Genomic DNA, 16,576 nt, shown 5'->3' with positions numbered 1-16,576 from the left:
GTGTATGTGAGTAGTTTTCTGTCTTTGTGTGTCAGCCCTGAGATTGACTGGTGACCAGTCCAGGGTGTACCCTGCCTCTTGCCCATTGTCAGCTTGGATAGGCTCCAGCTCCCCGCGACCCTGATGGATCAAGCGGTATAGAGGATGAATGAATGAATTTTACTGTTTTTACATTACAACATACAATACATTTTACATGGTTACCTATATATTCCAAAAGGCTTTTTATGAAGATACTTCTTGTATACAAGACATCATTTTGTCTCGAAGATAAAGATTCAAAATATTTTTATTGAAATATGATGAAATATATCATGAAATATGTTCTGTTTGATATCCACAATTATTGAACAGCAAATTTAAGAGGTTCTGATTACCACATTATTTCTACAGGCTCCAACTTCTGCAATACAGTTACCTTTGTATACATTTGTGTGGTGTTTGTTGTGCTTATTATATTTTCATCATATAGATTTTTCTTTGGAAAACTATAAAAATGTAAAGCTTGCTAACATGTTTACTAGTTATAGTAAAACTGCTGCAGGACTGTGTTGCGTCATATTGTAGCATAACATACTGAGCTGAGTAAGTTCTCTCATAGACTGGATTCTTAACTTTTCACCTGTTGGTAATAAGAACAGGATGCAGCAAAATGAGGAACCGTTTCTTCTGTATCTTTTATTCCAGGATTAAAAATGCAAATATTCTTTTTTTTGTAATAAAGACATTATAAGGGGTATACTGTCTTTGGATAAAATGTCCATGCCAGAATGTACTAGTCAAACCAGCAAATTAATTAGTTTGAAGGACATTAAGATTTTTTATGCATAAACTATGAAAACATTTTGAAAAAATGGCATATTCACCATTTATTATTGAAATGTACTGTATTAAAAAATAAATTAACAAAGGCATTATATCTGTTCTTAACACCTCTCATTGTAAAATATAACAACTGTAACATAACACTTAAGGCTTTGGACAGTAAGCTTCTCAAATATAGATGCTATAGGCTTCCTTCCATGAGCCTGTTTCAGTGCTTTGCTCCATGTGCAAGAGATGGAGAAATATAGATAAGATAGTGGTCTCGGTCATTAGCCTGCTATTAACAATATGCATATTCATGTAAAATTTCTAATTACAGTTTCTGTAGGATAAGTGTTTTGTCCGAACCTGAAATATACTTGGCCATAATTTTCATTTTCATATACCAATATATACCAATAAATTTAAAAAATTAAATTTAAGCCTTACTAAATTTAAAAAATTAAATTTAATATACCAATAAATAGGTCTCATATCAAACTATCCTACTGGATTAAGAAAAACTTAAATATCAAACTATCCTACTGGATTAAAAAAAATTAAGCATATTTATCAAATCAGCTGCTTAATAACTGTTACAGTTCTTATAATAACACTGTTTGATCAAAGAATCAGTTGTGTCTGAGGCAGACGACAATAACTGTTAACTACTGCTTGCAACAGACACGTAGAAAGACAGATCTGTAACATTTGTCATAGATTTATATCTTGGCTACTAGTGAAAACACTCAGCTTTCTAATTTTGATTAGTATCATTAACATAATTGTTAAATTAATAAAACGCAAACATTCATTCAAAACTTGATGCAGTTCTGGAAATTAACTCCAGCAGCAGCCAGATGTTGTCCTGAACCAGTCTCTGGTGTTTTGCAGTCAGACTGGTCAATGCTGCATTGTTCCTCCAGCAGCAGCAGGGAGTCCAGTATGTCAAAGCTCAAGCAGACATGGGTTCATAGGTGTGGAAGTGGATTCCCTTGGAGCAAGTGATCTTCATCACTGCTCCATTCAGACTTGTGTCCGTGATCAACCTCATCATGCCCTCTGCTATCAGTGATGGCCTGCAGATAAACACAGAGAGGACATTAGACAAGATTACAGATGTAAAAGACATGCTCTGTGTCAGTAAGGCTAGCACAGCATGTTTCTTGTTGTTTTTTAGGATGGGAGTTTGCACAGGAAATACATTACTAACTGAAGTCTCTTTCTGTGTCTCTGTATGTGTGTGTGTGTGCATGATCAGGAAGTCATCTGGCCTCAATTTCCTCTGACACTAAAATGTTTCCTGCTGCTTGTCTCTGAGCTGCACAATTTGGACTTATGAAGAAGACCCCACAAGAGCAACAAATAAACACAGTTTGGTCATGCCACTGGGGAACACAAACTATGTTTATTTGTTGCTCTTGAGGGGGTCTTCTTCATAAGTCCAAATTGTGCAGCTCAAGAACATTTCATATATTCTAGTTATGTGTAGTGTGAAAATGTTAATGTTTATACTTTGGTTAAGTCCCACTCGCAACTGCTCCAAATTAACACTCGTTAAGTCTCTTGTATTATTCAGCAGCCATGTGGCTCTGGACCATTTGTGTCAACCAAAAAAAAAAACCAAACAAACAAAAAAAGACAAGAACAAAAGCCAAATCTGACATCCTAAAGTACAAAGAGCAATTTGTTAATGCATTAGCTCAACTTATGTTGAATGTCATAAGACTGACGCATAGGTACACCTCAGGCTTTGCGAAGTCACTGAAGTCACTGAGAGAAGTTGTGAGGCATCAAGCTAATGATAATAGATGTGGCAGTTGTTTTGGTCCAGACTGAACTATCCCAGCAACTACAGGATTGGAGGATGAAGTACCATGAAATTTGGTTCAGACACTCATGTCCACCTTTGTGGTATTAATTAGCAAAAGCTGGCATGATAATATGCAAAACCAAGATGATGAACAAGGAAAGTCTTATGCGAGCTAACCATCAACATGTTAGACTTGTCACTGTACACGTTAGCATGCTAATGTTAGAATTTTGCTTAAATCTCCACTGTACCATAGTGTCACATGTCTGTAGACTCTTAGTCTTGTTCATGTTTTACATGTGTCTGGTTCATGAATAAAACAGATTTTGACATTATAATTCCACGTCACAAAGCACCTACTCTTTTTGTAGAGATTACTGGGGGCTGAGCACCAATGATACCAGGAATGCTGGATGCCAGAATGGTTTCTGGCACTGCCAACATCAGTGGCTCAAGCGTGCCCCCTAGAAAATTTCAACAAAGTAGCCCTTGTTGTATGTTTCAGCATATCTAAATCTACAAAAATCCTCTTGGAGTCATAGTTTAAACTCAACAGGATGTTGAACGTTTTGAATTAAGTTTGAAATTTATGTGCATTTTTTTGGTTTTTAATTATTTTTCATTTAACAGGCTTTGTAATAAACCCAAGCTACTTCAGATGTGTGATGCTAAATTGCGAAGATTTAATTGCAAGGATTTGTTAAATGGTGGGTCTATAGTGGAACGGCGAATTTTGGTGTGTTGCCATGAAACAGGATGTTGTTGTAATTCAAACTTCACATTTGATAAGAGTCCTGACCTGAAGACATCTATATGCCAATTCAGTTATTATTATTCAGTTATAGTCATAGTATCACCTTCTGGCAACAGGAAGTAAGCCTTATGTGACAATCATCATAAAAGTTTTGTGATCTTTTCAACACTTCAACTCCTTCTTTTAGCTCACAAGATTTCATCACAATATTGGGCCCCACCCACTAAATATTTGTTGTTAAATGTTTTGTTTTTAATCACATCCTAATTTTACCTCACACATTAAAATCTTAATAAGATAACTCTTCTTGGGTCTCAGCATTGCATACAAATTTCTCCATTAGTCCATGTGTTTTGGCTACATTTATTTTCATGTTTTCCTGTTAAATTTGCAATAAAAAATATTAATGTTAAGTCTGCATTAAATTCAATTTCATTGATGTCATTATCAAATTTACAGGAGGAGGATTTAAAGGAGGAAAATTTGTTTGTGCTAGTGTGTGTGTAAACTCACTGTAAAACTCCAAACTTGTTCATGCTGCGTTTGAAATCATCCTTGAACTTGACAAACTTGCCCATGTTGTCCTCATGTTCCACTGAGTGCAGCAGAGGTGTATCAACGAAGGCTGGACACAGGACATTGATTCGAACCCCGTAGTTGCCCTGAGAGGATGCATCCTGTAAGAACATTTTGAATGTGCTGTTGAGTTTTGAGTTTCCTGAAGAACTAATCATCCAAAAATATGCTAAACCTTTTATGCTGTCTTTTTTACTGTTTGTATGTGTGTGTGTGTGTGTGTGTGTCTTACTGCCATAGCTCTAGTGAAGCCAATGACTCCATGTTTAGTCGCAGTGTAGACAGGCTGATGAGGAGAATGGAGGAAGGCTGAAAAAAGACCACACATCATCAGCACCAGTGCAGATCAAAGAGCAGTCAGTGACCCTATTTTCACGACTGAGTAGAATTAAAATCTGTCATATGCTGTTTATGGTGTTTTTCACAACACACATCTCTCTCCTTGCTGTGAGCTATAAACATCCATTTATTATGTAAGTAGTGTAACATAAGGGCTGTTCCAAAAACACAGCTGCATCTACTTCTGAACAGCATACAACTCATTTTATTCACAGCTGCACCAGAATGTCTCTGTCTAGTTTTTACCACATTAAAGAGAAATAGACCCTAAAAGTTTAATACATTCACACTATTGTTATCTTTGTTCCTTATTATTAGATTTTCAAAGCAGTGGCGTGACGGTATTTTGTGGTCAAGTGCCCTGTGTGCTTTGGTGGCATTTCATATCACTAAAAGAGATCAGTAGTAGTAGTATTGTGGTAGTCATTTGTGGGAGTTTAACAGTGGTCCATGTATATGGCTCAGTGGCTAACCCATCTACCACTGAGGCTCCACTTTGGGATGCATGAGGTTTTGAGTTCAATGCCCAGCATATGTAGCACCTTGAGCAAGCTGGTGTATGGTGTTGGCACTTAATGAGTGCCAACAAAATGCTAACATCCTCCTGTCATTATCAAATTTTAAATTTTAAACCTGTAATTAGGCAACCAACCCCAAAGGGGTAGAACCCTTCTGTGTATCCCCTGGTTTATTATTAATATTATTAACAGGGTTCTAACCTCATATTGGTAGAAAACCTCTCGGGTTTATTGGGGGTCCAAACCCAGGGGGGCTGGGGGCCGTGCATGAAAAGCAATGTGGAAAGCAGCTTGTCTTGCCACTGCTCGGAACTTTATTGCAACCGCTCAGAGTTTCGTTACTTCTATTTTTTTCCCTTCTTTTTGTTTCTTCTTCTTTCTTATTATATATTCTTCTTTTTTTTCTGCTGAAGGTGTTTGCGCAACAAAAACTGTAAGAGCAAAATTCACCAAAATCGCCATATTTTTTCACCATTTTCAAAAAATCAAAAGTGAATTCCAAACAAACTACTCACAGGCTGTTCTTCTGATTCTCACAAAAATGTGTAAATTATCTACAGATAATGTTGTTTCGATTTTTACAAACCAATGATTGAACCAAAATAGGTCATTTTCAAAAATTTGTAATAACTCATGAACACATTGAGATATCAACCTGAAATTTGAGAGAGGAGTCCTCACTAAATTTACATATTAAAATGCATCACACTTTGTCTGTAGAAGGAGCCAAAAACACACACACACAAAAGAATTTTAGACTTATCCTGACCCTGTACAGTGTCACTACAGGTATCAAGGCCTTGTTAATATTATATTATAACATTAGTATTATATATGTATGTCCCTACTGTTTACAGTATAGGAGCTGTCACAGTATAAAAACTATCTCTGCTCTTGACAAGAAATTAAGAGCTCAGTTTAACATGGCAGTCTATGAGAGTTTTGGTCAGCACACTGTGCTTGGAGGGGATTTATTTAAAACCATAAGTCCCATAACAATGATAGTAACAGTGAGAGAGGACAAATTTCTCTAGGTTTTGATATATAAATTGTTTCTGAAGGTTGATAATTGTGGAAATTGCAGAGGTTGTAAGAGGTTTTTGGGACCAATAAAGGCTGGTATGATGGATTGTTTGCTAATTAGCATAAACAATTAAATGTATGGAACTTTTTGTATTTTGACTAACAGAATCAGCACCAAATTTGGTATACTATCTTGGAGGACTGAGATACACACTTCTATTATAACTGAGCAATATCAGTCAAAAAACTTGGCCACCATGAACCAAAATGTCTTCACAAGGGTTGGGGTTCAGAGAATATTGGCCACAACTTGTTGATGATTTATCCAATAATCACAAATGTTGGTAGCTATACTCAAGCAGTGATTGGAAATAAGCCTACAAAAGGAGGAACAAGTATTAACCAAAATCTGAAACACCCTATTGATATGTGAAATGTGGAGGTGCCTATCTCATAGTTGCTCATAATTTAAGATACTTTTGAACAATTTTCATTAAACTTATTGGATACATCCTACACTATGTCCTGAGCGCACACACTGAATTTCATTCAAAGGTGGAATGAACTTTGAGTGTGCAGTTATTGAAATGACACGCACTGCTCATAGTGACCGTCTGTACTCTTTTTACCCAGAATTAAATGGCAGACATTACATCAAATGCAGGAAAACATTAGCATTCATTTGGAGTTGCGTCTCTGTTCACCTGTCAAATATATTTGAATATTCTGTCTTGTTCTATCTCTTTTTTGGTCTTCACCAACTACTAAAAAATAATTGGTTCTTTTGCTGCTAAATGTTTCACAATGTTTACCAGCTAGACGCTAGTGGATAGTGTACAGTGTGTTGTTTAGAGTAAACAGGTGTCTGCTGCTGCTGGTTGATGAGAGTGGTGTTTGGGGGCTGTAAACAAAGAGCTAAAATTCTCTGTAGAGTCAAGTGAGTTAAATGAAATTAAAATGGAATTTGTTTGGAAATCTTAGTGTTAAATGTACAGTTTATTTCAGTCTCAGCTCTTACTAGCAGATACATTGCCTGTCAATAACACAACAAGGTCTGCGGTAGAGCTGCAGTACATATTTCCCCTTTATGAAATATGGAGAACGCAAATATGGAATTATGGAATGTGGCAAGACTTTCAGTTTGTCATGACATACAGGTAAATGCACTACAGGTGACCTTTGTGCAATCATCAAGACTACAAGAACTCTTGTAGCAACCAGGTGTTTTTTATTTGTCAGGCTTCAGTTTCAGTACATTCCACTAGATTATACTAAATTTGAAAGAATTTTGCTCCTTTTTGCTCCTTTGTTTTAACAGAATTTTAATTCAGGCATTTGGTCACAGTATGTGTTGTGTGAGAATGTTCTTGATTCTTGTGGTCAAACACAAATCATCTTGTAGATCTAGAACAGTTCAGTCTTTGAACAGCCTCTCTAACAGCAGACATATGGTAATCATTTTTCTCTTATCTCTCTTGTGATAAAATCAGTGTTTATGTGCGTGTGTGTGTACATTTTTGCCATTCCCATTACAAGCACAGACTTGTCCAAAGCTGGGCAAGCATATGTTTTGGGGGAATTTGTGTGTGTGTGGCCGTAGATTCAGTCCATGTGAGATGACTGAGTTTTTAGTCATGCATGTTTTGTTTTTATTTCATCAGCTGTTAAATGGTTCATATTTTGAAACAATCTGGTGTACACTTTGTCCTTAACAGTATGCTACAACTGTGGGTTTTTCAGCTGTGTTTGCATTAAGCTTTAAAACAGATCTTGTAAAATAAAAGGAACAGGAACCATATACTCAACACTTTTTTGGAAGGTTGTGAGCAATTCAACAGTTTCCAAAATCCTGAAACCTCACCTCAAAGGTTAAATTGGCTCTCTCGTCATCTCGTGGAAACTTTCCATAATCATCCTGCTGCAAATTTGGGCTTTATTCAGCCACGGCAATAATCAAAAGCAGCTGATGATCAAACAGCAAACTGTTCTGACCGTATTCTTAAAGATATGCAGAGGAGCTGTGTTACAGGGCCAGAAGGAGAGGAGTAGGATTTGATGTCAAGAAAACTCGTTGATCGTAATTGACATGGAGTTTAAAGTAGGCTTTTCTTAGTTCCAGAGATATGCAATCTAACATGGTATGAATATGTGTATGTGTATAAGTCTATAAGGGGGATTGTTATTTGAAAGCAGAGAACTATCTTAAAAACAAACACAAAAAAAAAACCTGAAGAAAATGCATGTGAATGAGACACATTCTCACCTGTGTTTGAAGCAACGTATGTTTTTTCCTAGTTCCAAATAAATGTTACATTGGCCAAACAAAGAAAAGACTGATGACAACAGGTGATGACTGTATAATACCAGAAAGAATCCAAAGAAAAGGAAACCAATTCGGTGCTCAGAAGACGGAAAGCGTTCAAAAAATCAAAGTGATCATCAGGGAGGGAAAAACAACAAGTTGCATTCACTCCCTTCCCCACACGTTCACACACTACTGAATGTGCTGATGGACGTTGGCTATGGACCACGCCAGGAAAACTCCCTCTCTCTCATATCACATAATGTAACCTAATATAACCTACAAGCTACAAGGTTCATTTATTTATCACCCTACAACACAGGGGTTTATTGTGGAGTGTGGTGGATGAGTCTCACACCTTGAGGAAAGAAGCCACTCTCTAGTCTGGTGGGACAGCAGTGGATACTTTTGCATCACTTGCCAGATGGCAGCAGTGGTGGGTGCTGTGTTTTATTATCTCTGTCAGCTAACAACATGCTAATGCTACCAAACTTGAAAAAAATAATATTATTAACATTAACTAATATTACCATCATTTACCATCATTTACATAAAAAATCAAGGTCATGAATATACACTACTAAAAGAGGTAAAATATATTTTATTCCAACTTTATGGGCAACAGTGTATTATAATGATCTGAAAAAGTTACCCTGATGTTGGTAAATGAATGAGCATGTACAAAATGTTATCAGAAGACATTATTCACTTGTAGATTTCAAGTTTGTTGAGCTCAAATTGTTATGGCAACATGGCCAAGGTGTCAACTGCCAGATGACTGATGGTGACACACAGGTGAAGCTATTTGGAACTGTGGGAAGTGTGGTTTAAAAACAAACCCGGAAAAATGGAAGTCTTCTATGGAAGTCTTCAAGATTGCTAATTTAATATCTGTGAAGTCTAGTCCACTGTTAGAGTGACACAAAATAACCATAACAACTGGTCAACTAAATAAAGAAGCAACATATGACTACTCTTAAGAAAAACTGATGTCCATGTAGACAATAAACATACTTTGAAAGGAACTTGATGTGTATGTGCAGGAAAAAGCATGGAATGTCTCCACTGAATTTAATGAGAATTGCTCAGACTTTCACCAATCAATATGCCGCTTCAGCTTTTGGTTAGCACTTGCCCACAGAGGAATAATAACAAAAAAGCAGGAAAACACAGAAAGGTTCTATCCTTTTGGTTAGAACTGTAAATATATGTCTTCTAGTACTGACAATATAATGTGTAATGTAATCATGCTGGACTAGAGAGGAGAATGGAATTTGTGTGGAACATACCTCCCTACAATTGTGAAGTTTAATTTGCCACTTAATTTCTTTAGCTATTCTTGAGCCATGTTGCAGTCTTGCCACAAACAAACAAACAAACAATCCGTTAGTTGGTTCATTTGACTTGCTAATCTCCATGCATGTGAGTTTGTGTGCATGTGAGTTTGAGTGGCATTGGTCACACCTTCATTAAAAACTAAACTGACACATTGTAGGTTCAGATTACCTGCACCAAATTGGCTCAGTGTAATTCAGATATGTGTGACATATTTTCTTTACAATATTGCTGTCTCATCTCCCTTGGTAAAGTAATAACATTACTCAAACCTGTTTTTTGTGTACCAACATGAATTGTTAATCAATTATTTTATCAGAAAAACACAACACATTATGGTTTCCATAATGCATTTTCTGAACTCAATGTTTATATCATCTGTAAAACCTGTGTCAAACAAGGTTAATAACAATTTCAGAGTAAAAAGGAATGAATGAAAATGTGCATGCTTGTGTGTATTTGATACCTGCCATAGATGATACATTGATGATGGTGCCTCCTTCCTTGCCGTACTCTTTACTCATGTGTTCCAGGGCTAAGTAGGTCCCCTTTATTACAGATGTCTGTAAAGATAAAGAGAAACTATTTCAGTAACCGCATACTCAAACTTCCACAGTTTGTCCCCTTCCATTGGATTTGAAAGAAATTTGGTGAGTTTTTTTTTTTTTCCAGGAGATAGCGCAGAATGTCTCCAGTGAATTTAATGAGAAATTAATCAAACTGTGGCCCCACCAGCCCAGTGCCCCAATCCAGAGTGTGACTTAAACAGGTCTGTGTATCATGCAGACTTCATAAATTACACATCCATCAGTCACAAATCACGTTCTGTTTTCAGGCTCAAAATCAAAATCCCCATTTCAAGACTGACAACATCCAAGCTGCCCCATTCTAAAGACATCTTCAAACATAATAGAAAAATGAAGCTGACTGGGAGAGCTGACCTGCGAAATGGACCACAGTATGTCTTGAATGGAGTCTGCAGTTAGACTTTCCTTTCAACTCTTATGCAATCATTGTGATCTTAACCAAGAGTACTAAGTCATTTTCCTCCCTTGGAACATTTGCCTGAGAAAAAATCCAATTAGCAACCAGCCACAAATTTGCATATTTTTACATATGTACACTCACATGGAACCAAAGAACCAGTGTTTTTTTTTTTTTTTTTTTGTAATAAGGCTGGACACACAGGGCCAAAATATTTGCACACTATGTCAAGTGTGCTTATATGATGGATTCAAAATTGGCTTAAGTATGAGTCTTGTTAGTGGGAGGTCAGTGAGAGATCATGACACAAGTCTGAAGGGAGACAGGATCTAAATGGAGGAAGTATGTCTGCCTCCAGTATGTGTGAAGGAGAGAAGATACATTGTGGTTGTGTATTTTATTTATTGAATTTAAACTGTGTTCACCTGTATCCTTTGTTGCATGTCTTCCTCTGTCAGACCAGGAACAGCCAAACCTGGGCTGGAGTTTACAGGTGTGGTAGAGTGGGAGGGGTGTTTTGTCTTTTGTGGTGAAATGACCTGTATAAGTATCTTGCCTCTGTTTTTAAATTAAGTTTAAGTGAACTTCTATTTGAGGTTATATGATATCGTGGTATTGTAAGTATATTGATTTCTTGAGAAGGTGCAGCACACCAGTATAAAAGTGAGGAGGCTATGGTGGTTGGGGGATAAAAAGGAGAGAGGCACAGCTCCAGAACACAGCTCCAGATTGTAGCTCCTGCCTTGGGCCCAAATTCCAGGGTAATAGCCAGAAGGGCAGTTTAGAGTGAATTCTTTTGTTGTGTATTATTTTCTTTATTGTTTTTGAGAAGTGAGTATTCTCTTTTTCTCCCCTCTTTGCTTAGTTTTCTCTTTCTGGATGGCCCAGTGTGCACTTTTTGCTGTAAAGGTTTTGAACAAGACTCCATTTTTGTCAAATAAAAAGGTATTTGGAATTGCTCCAGACTGCCATAACTCATTGTTGGGTACCGGGTTTCTAGGCCACCCTCACCCGCATCAATCCAACAACACTAAATCCATTTTCATCTTAAAAAGCAAGAAAAATCTTCTTAATATTGGGTCATTTATGGTGTTATGGTATGGTTTTGTTTTCTAAGTGGTGTAGTTAACCAATTCATTTTCTGCACGCATAAGAAATCAATTACTTGTAGTAAACGTCATTATTTAGGTGGCAAAGAAATTTACTTGCTGTGAGCAACCTGTAGCCCCCAAAAGTTTTCTGTGGGAAAAAAAGCTTCATTTTTCATTTCATATTTCATGTTATTTAGGGCCTGAGCACCGAGTGGTGCAAAGGTCCTTTTGGCCTTTTAAGATTATGATGATGATTATGCTTCAGATGTGGCATAACTTGGTATCTGATATGGGCCATGGGCACAGGTATGGCAAAACGGCTCGAGGGTGCCCCTAGAAGATTCATCAAAGTAGCCATCCTGGTAGGTTTCATCTGGATGTAAGAAAACTGGTAAGTATGTCTATCCTATTGAGATCTACAAAAAAAATCATCTTGGACCCACAAACTAAATCCAACTTGAATTCAGCCATTTTGAATTTGACAGTGATGATAACATCATCGCTGCTGTGGACCACTTTGTGGAGGTCTAACATACCAACTTCTATGAAGAAGGTATCCATATGCTCCACGACAGCTGGCCCATGTACATAAAATTAGGAGGGGATTATGATGAAAAATAAATGTGCCAGGTTTTCTAAAACTGATTCCTTCTACCTGAGGCCACAAACTTATCACTCTTTGTACAGTGGGAATGCAGTGCAACCACCCCTACTACGCCCTTAGCCATAAACCTGCCTCTTTTCTTCTTAATACATATTTCTACCAGAAAGCATTTCCTGATTTTATCTGACTGAATAAGTAGAGGTTGTAGGGATAGAACTGATATAAATAAAGTTTACTTCATTCACAGTCTTAAGTTACTGCCATCTTGTCACCTTACCAGGTTCACTTGTATAGTTTTCTCCCAGTTCTTCTCATTGTTGATTCCGGCATTGTTGATAACGATGTCCAGACGACCAAACTGGTCCACGGTGCTCTGAAAGGCATCTAAACCACAGAAACAAAAAGCCCTCTATGAATAACTTAAGCTATAGACACAGCATCTCAAGAGAGCTGAAAACCATGAGCTTTATCCCACATCCTGAAAATGCTAAGTCAGAACTAAAATGTTCTTTCCGACTGCGATACAATGATTTGATTACTTGACTATACAATGACTGTGGTAGCACTTAAAACATGATTTCTGTGCGTTTTTATGTTTTTTTTTAGAATGTTTGAAGACTCAATAAACCAATTACACTTGGAAAGGTGCAGAGTTTAAATTTGGTTGCCTTGAGTATGTGGCCGAACTGACTTAAGGCATTATGGCTGAATAGCTGCTTACAGACAGTTCAGACAATGTGAAAGAGGGGATAAACAGTATACTCTTACGCAACGAGCCACCAGTAGGTTGTTTATCCTCTTTTGTGGGCAGACAGATGTGACTGGATAAACAACTGAAGAGAGAAACCTGAGGTGGTAAAACCTGCATGTGTTATCACCTGCCACATTCCACACTAGGACACCCCACAATTAGAAACACACAACAAACACACCTGTTTGACTCACACATTCTCACAACCGGACACACTTAAGACACATACAAAAGACACAGATGCTAACTTGCACTAGAAATAATTGTATGCACTATGCATATTTGCCAAAATACATGCACCTAGGCTTACAATGAGTGTCCAAATAAACAGCAGTGCTATCACACAGTTAGGAGCAACACCAAACAGCATTCCACAGCCGTTAGCCTGCAGGGATTTACTTTTTCAATGTCAGACAATGAAACCTTGTTCCGCTTTCTCACTCTCTCTCTCACTCTAAGACTCACTCATTCACTTACACACTCTTTAATTTTCTGCTTCTTCTCTTTCTCTCTCTCTCACACACACACACACACACACACACACACACACACACACACACACACACACACACACACACACACTAGCATTGTCAGGTCTGCAGAACAGGAGAAGGTAACTGAAGAGCAGTAGAGCAGAACAGTATACTGCACATGGGATGTAGTAAGCAGGCATTTTAAACCTGAAACTGAAATACAGCCAAATAAATGCTCATGCCACTACAAAAACAAGACTAGACAAGCTCAGTTTTAGCTGGACCGTTAAGCTAACCTGCTGTTAACAAATGTGACAGATCCTCTTTTGCAGCCTGCTTGACTGAACCTGCTACTCTTTCACACCCACTAACTGCAGCTGTGAACTCAGAACTCAGAGAGCAGTGACAGTGAGTCTCTCCAGGAAAAAGCGTCTAATGCCTACTAAAAATAGCCAAAAGGTTTTTGCTTTTTGAGGCTACTTCCTCATTCATCTTGAGGAAGTTTAAAATGAGTGAGCAAAATACAGCCTTCTTGTGCACAGTAATACTCTGCAGCCTGCATAAGGAGTCATAGTAAATGACTCTTACATTATGCAACAGTCTGGATAGGTGCCAATAAATCAACAATCCGACTATGCTGGTGAAAGCTTATCTCTAAAGTTTTTGTTCTGTGTCACTCAAAAAGCAATGAGCGATGTAAAAGGCATTGGTAGTTATCTCTTGAACAGTTGCACAGGCAGTTTTACCTCTGAGTGCATCTCCATTGGACACATCACATTGAATAAAGGTGCAGTTGCCTTCTCCAAACTCTGCATCCAGCTGTGTCTTGCACTCTTCACCGCATGTCTTGTTCAGGTCAACAACAGCTACCTGCAGGACAAAATTCATCAGTTGGACTTTAGATTCACCCACAGAGGCACACTGCAGGGCTGGATGGTGTTAACCTCGAAAGTTTGCATGCATTTCTGCAGAATAATCTTGTGAATTATTTTAATTTATCTCTCAGGGCAGTTGTGGCTCAAGAGGCAGAGTCGGCAGAGTCGACAAATCAGAAGGTTGGTGGTCCGATTACGTGGCTCTTCCAGTCCATTTGGGCAATATACTGAACTGAATTGTGAATGTGTGTGTGTGTGTGTGTATGTGTTAGTAAAAGCGCTGTGTGTGTGATTAGGTGAATGTGACTTGCAGTGTAAAGCACTGTGAGTGGTCAATAAGACTAGAAAAGTTCTATATAAATGCGTTTACCATTTACCCATTTAGTGCTACATGAAAGCAGAGAATACTCTGGTTACAGTGTATGGCTTACTTCTTACCACTGAACTGTGCTAGACCTTTTTTTGACAAGTATGGTTGTGAACAGCGCGGTAAGTAGCACACTGATCTGATGGGGGAACAAAAAGTAAAAGAATACTGACATGTTTATTGAAGTGCTGTGCCACAATTAGCCTCATTTTATAGGGTTCGAAGAAAGCCTGTTTGCTTTGCATTTGCAATGTGTTTTTTCTTGTCTTAAAACTCAGTGCTTTCCCACTGTTCTTACTATATTGCATGTTAAGTTACCACTGGACCCATTTCAAAAACATTCAAAGGAGGAAAACAGCAGTGCTGATAGTGAAGGATTACTATTAAAACAAATGTGATACAGCAGTAAAAGTAAACACTTAGTAAAAGAAATATAAGTAAAGTATAAACAATCCAGTAAAAGCAAACTAAAGCAGTGCAGGGGAAAAGTCAGTCTATTTGAATTGGATTAATGAAGCTGCAGACAGAAAACCGTGAGGTCTAAATAGGTTGTGTTTGGGCAGAGGAAGTAACAGTCAAGTAATGTTAAAGCTGAGCTGTTTAATGTACAGTTGGATCAGAGAACCTGATTCAAAAAAATAAGCAAAGCAGTAAAGTTAAAGTTAAGTGGAGCATTTTAACCAAGACATTTGTAAAGTAAGACAGTAATTGAAAAAAAGTAATAAAACTTAGTTCAGTTCGAAGCAATAAAGTTCATTTGGACAGTGCAGTACTGACCTTGGCCGAGCTCTTCAACAGTGACTGGACCGCAGCTCTCCCAATGCCCTGAGCCCCCCCAGTCACCAGAGCCACCTTCTGATTAAGAGACATGATCCCAGCACAGCAGCAAAACCCCTTGCACTTCGTCCTCCTCCCTCTCTGCTCCCTGTAACACAGTCAGAGGCTTTCTCACACTTTCTCAACACAGTTTTCACTCTATTAGCTGGGCTGTTTTACTTCCCTCTTCCCTCCCTCCCTCTCTCTCTCTCTCTATTTTACTCTCTCTCTCCCTCCCTCTCTCTTATCAGTCTATCCAAACACTGCATGTGTGTCAGAGAGAGAGGTAGTCAAAGTAAACTCCGTAGGATAATAATTACAGGTCTTATGCAGCTTGTTGTACCTGCCCTCCTGCCGCCTCCCACTTTGTTTACACCTCCTTCTACACTCTTTCACTCCTCTTACTCCTGTTTCATATGCACCCTTGAGCTCTACACACAAATCACTATTTGTATTAGAATCTTTATTGACTGACATGAAGAAAAAACCTGGAAAGTAGCTTTTTAAGAGGCTGTCAATCTCACATTCCTCTCTTCCACCATGTTACACAACATGCAGTGCTGTTCACTGATACATTATACCAGGTCTCTGCAGAGTAATTTTCACACTGTTTAGCAATGAACGGAAACCAAAAGCTTAAACTGCTATAACCACAAATGTAAAAATAGTAGCCTGGTTCTTTAAGTAAAACAAACCAGTGAATTTCTATACAGTCATGTCTTCCTTGTGAGACTTCTAAAATAATATAGAATTACAGACTTCTTTACAAGTTTTTGTAAAAAAGAAATAATCCACTATGCTTAGCAGAATGTCATATTCAGCTTCAGAAATACCTTTACACTTCCCTCATCCTTCTTGTTTACACCCTTCCTTCCCTTGCTCTCCTTATCTTTATTTCCTTATCCTTATTTCCTTCCTACATGCTCAGGACTGTCACCCGTCAAGTTTCTGAGATTGCCCATGACCTGAAGAGGCCAACCAACACAGGCTCCATTGATCAAGAGGCCCGGCAGAGGATTGGCTTCCTGTACCAGGAGAGTACAATGTGCAGACGGATGACAAATTAAAAGAATTACCAGCATGTAGTGTCTTAGTCAGGTGTTTGGCCACCATGAGCCAGGCCACCACGAGTCTTTGGACTCTACTGGAGG

General features: G+C 38.1%; 1 protein-coding gene across 1 annotated transcript; it reads right to left on the bottom strand.

The window, feature by feature from the left end:
- Positions 1–271: 271 nt before the first annotated feature.
- Positions 272–15,587, bottom strand: hpgd (15-hydroxyprostaglandin dehydrogenase). The gene is made up of 7 exons (XM_041036902.1): positions 15,387–15,587; positions 14,114–14,237; positions 12,421–12,527; positions 9,931–10,027; positions 4,180–4,256; positions 3,885–4,048; positions 272–1,883 (listed from the first exon to the last, which is right to left on the bottom strand). Exons 1-7 carry the CDS (start codon positions 15,477–15,479, stop codon positions 1,760–1,762), a joined length of 786 nt encoding a protein of 261 aa, XP_040892836.1. The 5' UTR covers positions 15,480–15,587; the 3' UTR covers positions 272–1,759.
- Positions 15,588–16,576: the final 989 nt, after the last annotated feature.

The sequence above is a fragment of the Toxotes jaculatrix genome, chromosome 4, assembly GCF_017976425.1.
Source record: "Toxotes jaculatrix isolate fToxJac2 chromosome 4, fToxJac2.pri, whole genome shotgun sequence".
NCBI lineage: Eukaryota > Metazoa > Chordata > Actinopteri > Toxotidae > Toxotes > Toxotes jaculatrix.
Note: the sequence above shows the minus strand (reverse complement) of the source record. Positions and strands in the feature narration are given on the sequence as shown.

Coding starts and splice junctions, on each gene's coding strand:
- hpgd (XM_041036902.1), bottom strand. CDS start 15,479: ATGTCTCTTAATCAGAAGGTGGCTCTGGTGACTGGGGGGGCTCAGGGC. Junction 14,238..15,386: donor TGTTGAAGAGCTCGGCCAAG/GTCAGTACTGCA, acceptor TTTGTCCTGCAG/GTAGCTGTTGTTGACCTGAA. Junction 4,049..4,179: donor GCTTCACTAGAGCTATGGCA/GTAAGACACACA, acceptor ATGTTCTTACAG/GATGCATCCTCTCAGGGCAA.